Here is a 15722-nt window from a genome sequence, read left to right as displayed (position 1 = left end):
ACTGTAGCAATCTCATGGCCCCACTTTGCAGGCCTACTATGGGAAGACATGTGTCTCTCTCTTACCAATACAATTGGGTAGGAGACACATTGGCCAATAAAACCACAGGAGCAATCATGGGCTTTTTTCTCTGTCTTTCCCAACATAGCAAGAAACTGTGATGCAGCCCATTGCAGAGACCTGTGGGTCTCCCATCTGTCACCTTGAAGACTGTCAAGGCCAGTCTACTACCCATGGCTCCTTATCCCCCAAATCAGTAGTTCCACTGCGATGAGGGTCTTAGCTCATGGCGGTTGGTAAGTCAGGTGGTGTGAAAACACTACACACTCCATAGAAACTGTTCTTTGGTAGCAGAGCTTGCCAGGTCTAATGTTATGAAGAGCAGTCATGTCAAGAGGCTGGGCAGTGGCCGCAGTCACGACTGCATCCACCAGAATGTGTTGTTACGGTAAGCTGATCTGTGGCGTAGGCCTTTCAGTTCTGTTTTCAACTGAGGGCATTTCTAAATAGTGATGGTTTCGTCAGGATGAAAGCCTGCTCTGAGTTGGGGAGCCTCTGGACTTCGAGCATTTCTCTCGGTCCAAGGGATTGGGGGACTCATGTTTGACAACTGTACCTGGAACTCCTTTATAGTACAGCATTTTATCTGTACTTTTCTCTCAGGAGCTTGCAAAAGTTGTTCACCACACAGAAGACAAGCTGTAGCCTGCTCCTCTGGAAGCCATGCTCTTCAGTCATCCCAAGTGCTCCCAGGATGCCAGTCTGATGGCACACCTGGGAAAAGTACAAGCTTCGTTCTTCATCCAAAGCGTGGGGGTGGGGTGGGGCTTACATGGCCCCACCTTATTGAGCCTATGGCCAAAGCATCTGACTTCCTGCAACTCCAGCGCTCTCTCCCCTGTCCCCATCTCTGATCCCACCAGTCAGTCATTCCTATATTCAAACCCTCATCTTCAAGGAAGCTTTACTTAGATGCTTCCTACCATCTCCCTCACAGTTTACCCTGTGGTTTCTCTGGACATGGGATGGAGCTTTCCAGGGGCTAGGTTGGGGTCTCTGCCTGCCTTCCTGAGGGGGCCCCCTGGTTGCTACTTTTCTCACAGTCAGGATGAGCATCAGATCTGACAGCCCTCTCCTTCACAATGCCACAGCTTTCCTGGCAACAGCAGCAGACATGGTCTGTGGAACTCTGTGGGTCACACTGTTGGGATGTCATGATGAGGCCCTGCTGACAGAGAGAGCCAGTCTTTGGAAGGTCCTACCAATGTACTCCTCCTCACAGCCAACCTAGTCAGGACCTGCCCACTCCAAGCTGGAGCTGTTCATCAAAGGGCTGGCTCTGCTGACCCAGCTGGGAGCTTGGCTGGGTAGCACCAAGCAGAAAGACCACTTTTCTTAGTCACTTCCCCATTGACACAGAAGTGGGATGACCTTGGGAATGGAAAAACATCCCTTGGCTCTTGGCGAGCGTGGCTGTGGGGAGGTGAGCAAGCTAGGGTCCCAGGAAACTTGATAGCCACAAAAGCCACCTTGAGCCAATGTCTTCCAGGTTCTCATCTTGCCACTTTGAAGAATGAGATGCATGGCCACAGAGCATGTTTTCTTTTTTCGAGACAGTGTAGCCCTGACTGTCTTGGAACTCACTCTGTAGACCAGGCTGGCCTCGAACTCAGAAATCTGCCTGCCTCTGCCACCCAAGTGCTGGGATTAAAGGTGTGTGCTACCACTGCCCGGCCACAGAGTGTTTTTAGAAAGTTTTATTATAGTTATGGATAGTTTAAGAGCCTAGGCTGTAGAGCAGGAGCCGGTCCTGGAGAAGAGAAGCCATGAATGGCTCAGGTTTAGTTCAGGCCTTGTTAAAGGATTCGTGGTGAAGCCTGGGATGAGGCAGAGGGTGAGCTGGCTGGCCCACCCAGCGGTGAGCAGTGTCCCCCAGTTCTGCTCACACCCTCATATTCAGCTTCCAGGCAGGATTAGAAGGAACCAGGACCTTTTCTGGTGTCCCCAGCCTCCAGCGAGGGCATTTCTGGAATTGTGGCTCTGGGGTCTGTCTGACCAGTGTTTCCTGTTCCCACTGCTATCAGAAGCTCTCTCCTGATGTCAGGCTGCTCCAGTGTGCAGACATTCCTTGGCCCTTGCCCAGGCTGTCCTTGGCTATGTCACTCACTCCAACTCCATTCATGTCAGAGATGATCCCACACTCTCCTGTCCACCTACCCACTCACCCACCCACTCACCCACCCACCCACTCACTCACTCACTCATCCACCCACCCACCCACCCATCGTGGGAGCTTATCTCCAAGCAAGTGAACATGCCCACATCCCATCCTTTTCTCAGTATTATCCCTGCTGTCCTCCACCTGCAGCGATGAGCCTCCCCACTCCCGCGTCACAGTCCTACAGTCCTAGAACACACAGGCCCCGTGGGACTGTGAGGATAAACTCCTGGTGTGTTGCTCACATATGTATGTGTGTAGGGTGGACTCTGCACCTCTGGGGGGACAGTGAGATTGTACTGAACTGAGGTCAACTTAGTCCTGAAAGTGAAGATAAAGGATGCTTGTTTCTTACTCCTTCAAACTGCACACACTTGCTGCCAGGAGGGCAGGGGCAGTGGCTGGGATAGGCTGGTCCTCTGCTCAACTGCTTTTTTGTTTTGTTTTCTTTTGTTTTCTTAACATATAAAGTGCATGGGGCTGGAGAGACGGCTCGGCAGATCAGAGCACCCACACAACGGAAGCGATCAAGGCCTTTGTCTGGTCTCTGAGGCACCTCTCCACCCCCTGTAAAAATACCGGACTATAGCCAGATGTTGCCGTTGCATGCCTTTAATCCCAGAGGCAGGCAGATCTCTGAGTTCGAGGCCAGCCTGGTCTATAGAGCAAGTTCTAAGATAGCCAGGGCTACAGAGATATCTTGTCTTGAAAAACAAAACAGAATAACTAAACAAAACAAAATAAACCCCTCAAAACCCAAACTACATGAACAAAGTTTTTTTGGAGAGGGAAAGCTGAAATGAGGAGGCACTCTGAAAAGGGTTAATCACTTCCATTGAGGTATTTCAACAGCTGCTTCTGCCACAATGGGCAGAACACCCCACAACTTCCACAAGGGCCAAGGCTCCCTGTGACCTGGCAGCTCCCATAGAGCTGGCTCACTCTGAGTGGTGAGCACACTCAGGGCACCCGGGCTGGATGCAGACAGCAGGAGGGTCTCAGTGGCCCTCTTGGTTATGGTAAAGGCAGGTGTGGCCTGCTCTGTAGCTTCATCTCCAGGTACCCATCGCTGACATGGCCACGCTGAGGAAGCCTACAGGCCAGGCCAGGGACCGTGACCGTGACTGGTCAGAGGCATTGCCCCTACTTTTCTTTTCTGAAGCTGAGGTCACAGAAAGAATTGCTAAACGGCTCTGCGGGGGGGGGGGGGGGGGGGGGGTAGGAGGCATCTGCCTACTCATCAGGGCTAGGAGACTCGCTGCCCTCAGTGTAGCATGCATGGGGCATGGCCAGGCTTGGGAAAGGTCATGTGTGCAGTGCCCTGTGCAGTAGGCATGATACTGGTGAGCCAGGGGTGCGAAGTGTCCTTCAAATCTTCCACACTGCAGTGAGTCTGGCCTCCATAGTGCCAGGTTGCCAGTCAGTGTAATTTTTCAACCACGTGAGCATTATAGCTGGACTTTGCTACACTGTGAGTTCTTCTTTTCCCACCCTTTATTCCCCCAGTTTCACTAGATAGGAGAGAACAGATAGAGGGGAGAGAGATAGAGATCTCTAAATCTAATTTCTTCTTTGCAAATACAATACAATCTAGTCTTTCCTTCTTTTCCCTAACCTTTATGCCCCCATTTTCACCCCATCACTACAAAGGAGAGAAAGGATAGAGGGGGAGAGAGAGAAATAGAGATCTCAGAATCTAATCTCTTTGTGTTTCTTCTTTGAACACAAACTACTAACAAACTGCAACCAACCACACCCTCCACACCCCACAGCCAACAACCACTGTTCCCACCTATCAGGGCTCTAGCATTTTTAAAAAATTTTTTATTCATTGTATTTTTTTCTAAATACAGCTTTACACTGTCCCCTGCACTCCACAGCTCTACCTGGTTTTCCAGAGGCCCACTGGCACCAGGAACACAAGGTAAGACCCCACCCCAAGCCTTTGCCCACAGGGCTCTAGCATTTATACCCTCTGAAGAGTTTCCATAATTTCAAAGGTCACACAGCCGCAGAAGCCATCTGCTAGAGTATAAGGTAAGTCATGGTCAGCTGCAGTGAAGCGGACCCATAACCCACACCCGTGATTAAACCAAAAACAGTCTTAAAACATTTCTTTCTTTTTTAAAAAACAAAAAAATCAAAATTCCAGAATTGTCACTACAGAGCACTGTCAGGGAAGATCAAAGACAGCCTTTCTCTTAGTTTAGAACCAAGAGCAGTTACACAAAAGACAGGCAGTGGGGGTTCCAGTTATTAACTAGAGGCAGGGAGAAAACCCAGGGAAGCCTCAGGGTAACGACCCAGGCCCAGGATCCCACAGCAAATACAAGCACAGCCCCTGGTTGCATAACTGATGTCTCAAGAGCAAAGAGAACCCTCTCCAGAGAGACAAAGGCTTCCTCTATTTCACAGAAAAGTGCACAGGGCACAGCAGCACACACTTGTTTGTAATCTTAGCATTTAGGAGATGATGCAGGAGGATTGAGAATTTGGGTTACAAAGTGAGATCATGCCTGTTGGTGGTGGTGCACACCTGTAATCCCAGCACTCTGGGAGGCAGAGGCAGGCGGATTTCTGAGTTTAAGGCCAGCCTGATCTACAGAGTGAGTTCCAGGACAGCCAGAGCTACACAGAGAAACCCTGTCTCAAAACAAAACAAAACAAAACAAACAAAACAAAACAAACAAACAAAAAAAAGTGAGATCTTGTCTCAGAACACAAAGAGGGGAGGAGGAAGGGGGAGAGGAAAAGACAAAGGGAAGGAAGGAGGGAAAGAGAGAGAAAAAGAGAGAGAGATCTCAGACTATGGCTTTCTTAATAGCAGACAAACTAGAATCAAGTCATTAGCAATGAATGAATTACTCCCTCTGGCTTGACTAGAGAAATTCAGTTTTCCGTGCCCGAGCCAACAGACTGTCAGGAACCAGGCAAGCCGATGTGCGATGCTTGCTTTTGCAGGACACAGTGCCAGGCCACAGTTTTGGGGAACCAAATAGTTTCTAGCAAGCAAACACCTGAAATCTAAACTACCTGGGAAGCTAAGTGCTTCCAACTCAGTGGGGCCTGTGGCCAGCAGCAAACACTTTAGAGCAGCCCCACGGCCCTTCTGACCCTCGGCCTGACAACACTCTGGGCCGCTTCCTCTCAGGCAGTTAGCGGGGAGGGACACAGGATCCCTCGCTCCTGCTCCTATCTGGCTACCTTAGAAAACTAAGCCTCTTTTGATTAGTTTGTGAGAATTGCTTAATCCCCTGAAGTTTCAGTTTCCCTGTCTGTCATCTGTAAAAGAGAGGGCTGTAAAACTGGGAGAGACCATCTTGAATAGGAGTAAGGAGGTTAAAAAGAGCTTTGGATCCAGGCAGGCACTTTTCCAACCTAGTCAGCTTTACCTGGCAGTAAATGTCCGTACGCGGGGCCGGAGAGATGGCTCCAGTTCAGAGCACTGCTGCTCTTGCAGAGGACCTGAATCTGGTTCCCAGCACCAACAATTTTAGGAGGCTTCTCAACCTCCTGTTAATTCAAGGTCCAAGGAATTCCATACCCTTCTGTGGCCTCAGAGGGCACACATACTCTCCTCTGGCCTCAGAGCATACCCATCAGACAGACAGACAGACAGACACTCCAGAAATAAAATAAATCTTTTTTAAAAAGTCTCTAGTAAGGAGTATTAAAGGTCTTCTCATGTCACCCACCCTACAGCAAATGCTTAATTCCTGCATGAATGGGGCATGAATGTACTCAAATGGCAATAAAATAGCATAAAATAGAAATAACATGCTGCGGGAGAGTGCATTAGGGATTGGTCTCAGGTCTGTCCTCTAGCCAAGTGTCCATCATCACTGCAGCTCTGATGGGACTGAAAGGGTGAGGACAGGGCGCTGCATTAGCAATGGCAGAATGCAGGAAGCCCTGCTGGGAACTGAGACACACTGGGTGAGACACGTGGTCCTCCTAGGACATCAGCATCTCAAGCCGTGGGAATGCACTGTCAGGAGAGAGAGGCGCTGGGTGGGGCGGCTCCCCGTGGAGGTGCATCAGCCTTAGCACCAGCACGTGTTAATATTTGCAGGGTTCCAGAGCTGCAGGCTCAGTCTACAGAGCACCCAGTGCAGGCTCCCAGCTCTAGAATGGGAGACTGGAGTGGGTTTCTGAACAAGTGTGTGTATGTGGAGAGTTCTTCATTCATAACACAGCACCGAACCTTCTGCTTCCAAGAGAACAGTGTATTTTAAACTTGGGAAGAGTCATAACTTGGGAAGGATTCAGTCGTCACATTCTACACAAATTGGTCTCTCCTCTGGGAGAGGGTTCTAGGTCTCTCTCTCTCTCTCTCTCTCTCTCTCTCTGTGCGTGTGTGCATGCGCGCGTGCGTGCGTGCGTGCGTGCATGCGCGCGCGTGTGTGTGTGTGTGTGTGTGTGTGTGTAGTGGTTACGGCATCATGCACCCAGAATGTGACTTAAACCATCCAGCACATAGATGCCTCTGACAACAAGAAGGAATATGCTAGTAAGGAAACTGTGCTCTGCAGCAACTGCGGACCACAGTGCTTGGCCATTCAAAGGGCATAGAGGCCCTAGCAGAGGCAGCACACACCCTGCCCTCACCTGCCAACTCACCACGCCTGACAGCTGAAAGGCTGGCCCTTCTCCCTGGTCTCTTCCCAGTAAGTGATACAGGATCTCAGAAGCCCTTGGTGCTAGAGAGGAAGTCAGATGTATTCAGTCCCAGCGGTGGGGCCCTGGGGAGCAGGTGGCTTGTTCACAGTCCCTGGCCCTGAGGGCAGCTGTGAGGGAGGGGGGAGGCAAAGGAGCAGTGGCTTAGTGCCCTGGTGTCTACCAGAGCCCTGTGTATCAGAGAGCAGCAGGATGGCCAGGCAGTGTGCACCCAGCTCCCTTCCCACTCTGTGAAAGGCTCAGGGCCCCCAGGTGCGACTGTAAAGGCTCAACAGGGTTCTGCTTCTGGACTTGACTGCTTTGCTCATCCTAAGAACTCCAGTTCAGCCCAGTCCTCCACCTTCACACAAACTGGGACAGATTGGGAACTTTGATGTTGAGATCGCCGATGTTGATGTTCCTGGGAATCTCTGGAAGGTTGATGTTCTTCACAGCTGACACGGCCCGTGCCGGGGCTGCTGAGAGGCCGCCCTGGGAAAGGGGGAGAGTGTTAGTTGATTTCCAGAGTCATCTGCTTAAATCTTAAAGCAGATGACAGAGATCTAAAGCATTCCAGATGGTACAGAGTCTTCATTCCTCAAGGGTGGTCAACACAACCCTTTCAGCGTACATGCAGACCTGCAGCCTTTGTTGCTGTCCCACTACAAGGTCTGCAAGGCCATAAGGTTGTGTCTTATGCAGTTTTATAGTTATGGCAACCAACACCACCCACGGACCATGGTAGTTGCTAGGGGACTTTGAGATGATTTATCCAAGCCCTAAGATTTAAAGATACTAAATTTACAAAGCAAAACAAAATGAAACCCTTCCCCTGTCTACCTTACAGAAACGTGCAAAGCCAGAGAAATTCTTCAGAGGAAAAAGAATGTCAGCTTTAGGACAACAGCCTGCCAACTAGAGTAAGCTGGAGGAGGATGGGCTTTGGATGTCATGTGGCAACAGGCTGGGAGGCAGAAATCTACACTGGAAGATCTGCAGCAGGCACAGGGCTGTACCCTGCCCTCCAGGCTCAGCAGGGGATCGGACCGGGTGACACAGGCCTGAGAATCAAGTTCCTACTCACAGCTCTCAGGACGCTCCACCTAGCTCTGCCCTCCCCCTCCTGCCTGCCTCTGCTGTTCCCAGACCCTTGCCAGACTCAGTCACTCACTGTGCCTGGGAGCTTCCCAGCCTGCACTTCTCGGGAGACTCTGGTAGCCAGAATAGTGGCTAGAAAAGTTTCTCTGACAACATTAGCAGTCCTCACAGGGAGGACTCCTGGTTGTGCAAAACAGGTTCCATTCACAAAGCAAAGCAACCCTTGGAGACACTCAGAGATGCCACCATCCGACCATTTCTGCTGCTGTGAGAGTATCCTGCTGCTCACAGTAGGGCTGAGGCGGGCTGAGGCCAGGGAGAGCCCGGCCTAGCTTTCCTGAGCCCCTCCTCTAACTCGGTGCTGCACAAGGATGAGGAAGGGCAGTGTTCAATTTTTCTTTTTTCTTTTTCTTTTTGTTTTTGGAGACAGGGTTTCTCTGTGTGGCCCTGGCTATCTTGGAGCTCACTCGGTAAATCACGCTAGCCTCAAACTCACAGAGATCTGCCTTCCTCAGCCTCCCGAATGCTGGGATTAAAGGCATGGGCCACCACTGCCTGGCAAGGAACTCTTTTGTTTGCATTTGAGGCAGGGTTTCTCTTTGTAGTTCTGACTGTACTACACTCTCCATGTAGACCAGGCTACCCTCAAACTCACAGAGATCACCTGCTCTGTGCCCTCAGTGGTCAGACTTAAAGTGTGTGCCACTGCCACCTGCCCACTAGGCTATTTCCAAATCAGCATTACTGTAGTTTTGACGAAGCCTCGCTGAAAGTAAAGAAGCTTGAATTTCCAGAGGCAAAGAGCTAACCATGTGCTATGGCTGCTCAGAGAACAGACGCACATATGCACGGCATATGAGAGCCCTAATCACACTCCAGAAGCTGTTGGTCCTTCCTGCCATCCAGCCACCTTTCCTTTAAGCCTGAGATCTCAAGTCTCCCTACCTGTTTAATGTTTATACTGGACTTCTAGTGTAGACAAACCAAGACAGACAGAGTGGGAACCACCTCCTAAGGACTCAGAGAAACAGACGCCCACCCAGCAAACACAAGCCCACCCAGTATCACAGCCCACCCAAGCTACCTCTACGCAGGCATGCGTTCCTCCCTGTACCCACTCAGGACCCGAGCACACCTGCTTCCTTACCTCCGACTTCTCCAGGCGGTTTTGAGCTTCAATCTGAGCCACAATTTCATTCATGTTTGTTTCCAACACCATCCCACCCATCACCACCTCCTGGAGGATGTAGTGCACCTAGAAGAGAGGCATCGAGACTCAGCACAGCACAGTGGGTTCCGCTGGGGACAACAGCAGAGGGGTCAGACAGACCACATTCTGATTCACTGGAGACCACCAGACTTCATGGTCTTCTATCAGCAATGGCACAAGGGTTTGGCACTCTCCCACAATGAGGTGGTGGCTGAGGCTTCTGGCCCTGCTGTTTGTTAGCTAGGTGGTCTTTGGCAAATTATCCTCTCAGCTTCCTTCCAAAATCCCAAGAATAAATGGCTGGGTGAGAGGCCTAGGTGGGAAGCTAGACAAGGCTTTGCCAGTACCTGCTGCGTGCTGGGCCCCACAGAAGAGAGGCTCGCCTATCGTCCACCAGACAGTCATCACACTGGCTGGCATGGAGTAGATCCAAGCAGATGAAATGGCCTAAACACTTTCCTTAACGTGGAGCTTACCCAGTTACTAAATCTTGACGTACAACCGGGATGGACAGAGGCAGTTCAACCACTACACAGGGTGACAGAAAGGCTGCCATGGAGAGTCCCGGGTGCCATCATAACCAGTTTATAGTCATGGGAATTCAACCCAGAGCGCTGTGCATGGTAGACAAGCACTCAACCACCTAACTAGTGTCCTGCAGCTTAGCAATGTTCTGGTTAAGTTGTTCAGGATGACCCTCTGCTCACAACCCTTCTGTCTCTTTTCTCAACTAGATGTTGCCAACTTGTGCAGATCCAACCTGGTACTTTATATTTCAAACTAAATTGTATCGAGACTTGTAATTACTTTCTGTTAAACCAGAAAGGTAGGACCTTCTGTCTTCAAGTAAGTGTAGAACTAATGGGCCGGCATACAAGAGGCCAGAACAGCTCTGGACAAGCAATTCAGCTACAGGACTGGTGGGCTTGTGAAGCTCGTGGGCTTTGCTAGGACAGCAACTTCCTGTAAGAAGGAGACTAAGGTCAAGGCTGAGAGGGTAGCTTGGGTTTAAAGTAGAGTATCCTATGGGTGTGTGATTGTGTGTGTGCACGCATATGTGTGCGTGAACATGCATGTGCCTCAAGTTTAGACCACTGACCGCCAGTCTCAAGTCAAGTGTCGACTTGTTCTTTGGAACTAAGAGAGTTGAGGAACAGATGTGTGTGCTTGCTCTCATGTATCTGACTGTGCTCTCAGATTCTGCCCATAGTAAGCTGAAAGCAAGCACATGGAACTGGGATTTGTCCTTTGACCCCGAGGAAGGAGTCCATAATGAAGTAGCCCCTCTGTGTAGCCATTATTAACTCTATATATTAATTTATATCTATATGTAAATAAGATGTAATAGTAAAAGTTTCATATTTAGGCAACTTAAAAACTGTTATGCAGGACTGGTTTTCATATCACTCCTTGGAGGAACTCTGTTGCTTATGCTTCCCTATCAAATAGTCCTCTGGACGCAGTAAGTGTATGGGAGTTCCTCAGAAAGCAAAAACTGAATTACTGTATGACTCAACAAATCAATTTCTGGGAATACACTGAAAAAACTGAAAGCAGAGACTCAAAGACATATTCATACATCCATGTTCATATCAGCAATAGTCACAATGGGGAAAAAATAGAAGCCACCCAAGTGTCTACTCTCAGATGAGTGGATCAATAAAATATGATATGTCCATAAACTATAGACTATTGTTCTGTCTTTACAAAGGAGGAAGTTTCCTACATGCACACACTCATAAAATACAGATAAACCCTGAAAACACTGTTGTAAGTAAACTAAATTAGACACAAAAGATACCAAATGGGTATGGTGGTGCACAACTGTAATCCCAGCACTCAGGAGGCACTGGCAGGTGAATCTCAGAGTTCGAGGACAGCCTGGTCTATAGAGTAAGTTCCAGGACAGCCTGATCTATAGAGAAACACTGCCTCAAATAACAAAAAAGCAAAAGTAAACCAAACCAAAATAAAACAACAAAAAAAGACATGCTATAGGAATTCATTTTATGAGGTACCTAAAGTTGTCAAAGAGAGACTCCATTGGGGGCAGGGCAGATATGCTGCAGAGTGTGCAGAGGTGGATGAAGACCTCTGCAGATGGGCAGTGGTAACGGCTGCACCACTGTCATGAACCCAGTGCTACTGTCCTGCAGGGTTATCCGTGGGATAGCTCAGGGCACCCTAAGCCCTATCGCAGGAGCCCTGTCTGCAGTCAGGCTCGCTCAGCACCCACTGGTCTTTGCTTAGCCCGCCTCTTCTCCTTGGTGCAAAGCATCGCTTTCCCTGAATATCCACCATGTGCCAAGCGCTCCAGAGGACTTGTTTTAATTTTATAATACTTATTTGGTTTGGTCATTGTGATGGTTAGTTCTGAATGTCAATTTGCCACAACTTAGACTCACCTGGGAAGAGTCTGACTTGAGCAACTGTCTTCACTGAGGTGGTGTACGGCAGTGGTTTTCAAACTTCCTAATGCAGAGCCCCTTAACTCAGTTCCTCTTGTGGTAACCCCAACCATAACATTACTTTTGTTGCTACTTCCTAACTGTAATTTTGCTACTGTTATGAATTAAAATGTAAATATTTGATATGTAGGATATCTGATCCACTACCCTGGGAAAGGGTTGCCAACCCCTGAAGGGGTGGAGAAGCACTGGTCTATGGGCATGACTGCTTTGACTGTAAACTGTACAGGATAACCCAACCCATTGTGAGCTGCGCCCATCCTAGAGAGTGGTGGTCCTGAACTGTACTGGGCAGGAGGAAGGTGTGAGAGCAGGCAGGCAGTGTCGGGGACTCTCTGCTGTCTGTGTAGGTGACGGACTGGAACTGTAAGGCAAGTAAGCTTTTCCTCTCCCATGCTGCTTTTGCCAGTATGTTTTACCACAGCAGCAGAAGTAAGAGTAGGACGGCTCCTTCACTTCATATCTAAGAAAGTGCGATGGAGTCTGCAGCTCCAGGAGCCATGGGTTCCAGAACCAGGTGCTGAGTGTGGGTGGAGCTGACCCCTAGATCTGTCACCACATTCACCTATGACCCCTGGGCACATGGCATCACCATAAGGCTTACAGCTGTCGTGACAGGTCCAGTGGGAACTCTGCAGTATTTCACCTTAGGGCCCAAAACACTGCACAAGGCAAAGTAACCATGCTGAACAGGTAAAGGGCCTTCCCACATCTTCCTCCTCGAGCTTCAGAGATTCAGAAGACAGAGGAAAGGGTGACTGTAGAGACTTTATGAACAAAATATAGCAAGAGGCCTAATTTATAATGTGGGAATCAGAAGATAGGAAAAAAATGTTATGAAACTGCAAACCCATTTTCAATAAAACCAGAAGGAAACACAAATCCCAGACCCGCAAACAGTGGCCAAAGGTCAGAGCAGGGAGCTCAGGCAAGGCTCCCTTTGCTTCACATAAGGAAAAGATGTGACAGAGAGGATGCGAGCAGTGACCTCAGGAGGCCTGTAAAAATACACTTCCTGGAGGCAAAGTGCACACCAAAGAAAAGTCTTTGCTGATGGAGGGCCTAAATTTCCTTTGACCTAAAGGTGGGACCACATCAAAAATACACAAGCCTGCTGTCTGTCCTCATAGACATGGTCCCTGTGACAGCAGAAAATGTCTTTACACTGGGGAAGGGAAGCTCATGTATGCTTAGCTTTATTAGCTACCTAGAAATAAGGTTAGCCAATCTCACCTACAACTCTCTAACACGGAAATAACAAAGCCGGGCTTAGAATACTCTCCCTCAAACAAACTTCCTAAAACAGCTGGCACCTCAAAAGCAAATCCATTTAAGATGTTTATAAAGAGAAGTCTAAGCCGGGCATTGGTGGCACATGCCTGTAATCCCAGCACTCTGGGAGGCAGAGGCAGGCAGATTTCTGAGCTGGAGGCCAGCCTGGTCTACAGAATGAGTTCCAGGATAGCAAGGGCTATACAGAGAAACCCTGTCTCAAAAAACCAAATCCACAGAGAGAGAGAGAGAGAGAGAGAGAGAGAGAGAGAGAGAGAGAGAGAGAGAGAGAGAGAAGTCTACTCTGGAACTAAATAAGGATACAACAAAGAAAATTAAGAAACCAGAAAACCCAACGGTAGACTAAGATCACAAACTAGAACACTGGTGGTGCTAGGAGCACAGTCCCAGCATGGCATTCTGAAAGTGTAAGCCAAGCAAAGACAGGGCAGAAGACAGCTCAGCGGAGCAGCACTAGCATGCACCAGACCCTAGATCTGATTCCAGTACTGCAGATCAAGCAAATGACAATTTAAAAAGTGTATTTGTGGGAGCATGGCGGTCCATACTTATAATGCCAGCTACTCAAGAGGCAGAGGGAGGAGGAACAGTGTGTCTGTGAAGCAGGAACTCCAAGCAGGAAATGAGAGATTACAACAGAGAGAGACTCTAGAGGACGAGAAGGCTTGTTACAGTGGGACTCGGGCAAAGCAAAAGGAAAAAGAAACTACAGGATTGAAGGTAAAAATAGAAAACACAAATCTAGAGACATCACTAAAACAAAGAACAAAAGGAAGCAGTAAGAGAAAGCTGAATGAAACAAGTAAAGGGATAAAGAAGAATAAAGAAATGTGAATATGATCAAAGTATATCTCGCACATGTATGAAATTATGAAAACAGGCACTCCCTGCACCCTACAAAAGGAAAACCCAGCACCTTGATATAACAGTAAGCACGGAATCCTTCCAGGTGCCTTTATTTTATTTTATTTTTATTTGAAATAGGATCTCTTTGTGTAGACCCGGCTGTCCTTGAACTCTCTATGTAGCCCAGACTAGTCTTGAACTCACAGAAATCTACCTGTCTCTGCTGCCCAGCATGCTAGGATTAAAGGCATATGCCACTGCATCTTTCTACTGTTTAATTTATACTCTCTCTTCTCATTCTTGGCTTGTTGTGCGTATGTGATTAGATTCCATCATTATAATATTCAGGAAAACAGCACAAGCACCCTTTGCTAGGTGCATGGCTCCATGGACATAGGTACATGAGGATGGACCAACAGCAGCGCACAGTAACCTTGTATGCCAGCCAGGAACTCTAAACAAGAGGTAGTAAAGTTTATCTGAGTGGGTAAGCTGAGCTGAGACAGTGGAGGCTGCCAGACACAGGTGTGGGAAGCACACAGCCAAGAAACGAAACTGAGCCCGGGCCCCTGCGAACTAAAGATAGGGCAGAGCACAAAAGGGCTCTGTGAGAGGATAGGCGTGGCTGATGGGCTGCCCTGGAGGGAGCCTGCCAGCAGACATCTAGGTAAATACCTGAGAGCACTGAGAGTTAGGTACTGCCCCAGTGAAAGGAGGGGGAGGAGAAGAAGCCTGCACCTGAGTCATGCAGATGACACTCAGAATAATGGGACTATGGAGAATTTAGTGTGATACTGTGTCTCTTAGTAATGGCAGAAGCTACACCCAGAAAGTCTCACTAACACGACTGCCCAAATATGAGCTGAACAAGAATGAGACAAGACTGGCAAACTGAATGAGAAAAAGCCCACAAGGCCTCTACCCTCCACAAAGAAATATAGGCAATGGAGGAACAGTGGTCTTCCCTGGCAAAGGGCACACCCAAATGATCAGTCGTGAGAACAGGAGAGCAAGTCACATTGTACAGACTGAGCGGTTATATTTAGGTGTATGTACATACAGATACATATATGCACACAATAACAACTATTGAAAGAAGAGGCCATGAATTTGAAGTAGAGTGGGGGAAGGGTATATGGAAGGGTTTAAAGAAAGGAAAGGGAGGGGAGAACTTATAATCACAAAAATAAAAAGCAAACAAGAAAAGCTGAGACTAGAAGAGAGCAAAGTCAAATATGTTCAGAATTGTTTATTGGAGCTTAAATAAGAAGTGCTGTTTGACCAATCCAATGGTCCTCTGACCTAGAAATACTCATAAGAGGGAGAGGAGTTTATCTGAACATAAGGTTTAAGACAGCCCCAAGGTTCCAAGAGAACAATCTGATATGAGAATACAGGTGAGAGATACATCTGAAGTCTTAGAGTTTGCACAACGTCAGGGAGCAGCTGGGGTTTCCTGAAATTGATTTACATAAATCTATGGGCACACTTTAATGAGTGAAACTGTTATTTATAGTTCAATATTACTTAAATTTTTCCTCTTGAAACCCCTATCTCACAATTGCCAAAAGTAGGAGTGATTTTCAGCTAACTCTCCAGATGCTCTCCAGATGCTCTGACCTGTTTTGCCATGCCTCTGCTCTGCCCACATCCTAACACCCACTTGAATGTCTGTATTTCTTCAGTTTTTCTTTTTCTTTTTGTTTGGTTTTTCAAGTCAGGGTTTCTCTCTATAGCCCTGGATGTCCTGGAACTCACTCTATAGACCAGGCTGGCCTCAAACTCAGAAATACACCTGCCTCTGCCTCCCAAGTGCTGGGATTAAAGGTGTACGCCACCACCCACCCAGCCAGTTTTTCTTATCTAAAAAGCTGTTACATCCCTCTTTATATCTGGATTGACTGAACATACAATATTTTCTTTTACAATTTTC

General features: G+C 48.2%; 1 protein-coding gene and 1 long non-coding RNA gene across 2 annotated transcripts in view; both read right to left on the bottom strand.

Annotated features, from left to right (window-relative positions):
- Positions 1-4322: 4322 nt before the first annotated feature.
- LOC127667225 (uncharacterized) overlaps positions 4323-15722 on the bottom strand; it is a 400922-nt gene continuing 389522 nt past the window's right edge. The window contains exon 2 of the long non-coding RNA XR_007973859.1: positions 4323-4754. This is a non-coding gene — a long non-coding RNA (uncharacterized LOC127667225). The remainder of the gene's footprint in view (positions 4755-15722) is intronic.
- Ap3s2 (adaptor related protein complex 3 subunit sigma 2) overlaps positions 5842-15722 on the bottom strand; it is a 37111-nt gene continuing 27230 nt past the window's right edge. Inside the window, exons 5-6 of the mRNA XM_052160142.1 lie at positions 9120-9227; positions 5842-7366 (exon numbers count right to left, since the gene is read on the bottom strand). Of these exons, the coding sequence (XP_052016102.1) occupies positions 7238-7366; positions 9120-9227 (237 nt within the window). The 3' untranslated portion in view covers positions 5842-7237. The remainder of the gene's footprint in view (positions 7367-9119; positions 9228-15722) is intronic.

This window comes from Apodemus sylvaticus, chromosome 1, assembly GCF_947179515.1.
Source record: "Apodemus sylvaticus chromosome 1, mApoSyl1.1, whole genome shotgun sequence".
In the NCBI taxonomy this organism is placed as follows: domain Eukaryota; kingdom Metazoa; phylum Chordata; class Mammalia; order Rodentia; family Muridae; genus Apodemus; species Apodemus sylvaticus.
Note: the sequence above shows the minus strand (reverse complement) of the source record. Positions and strands in the feature narration are given on the sequence as shown.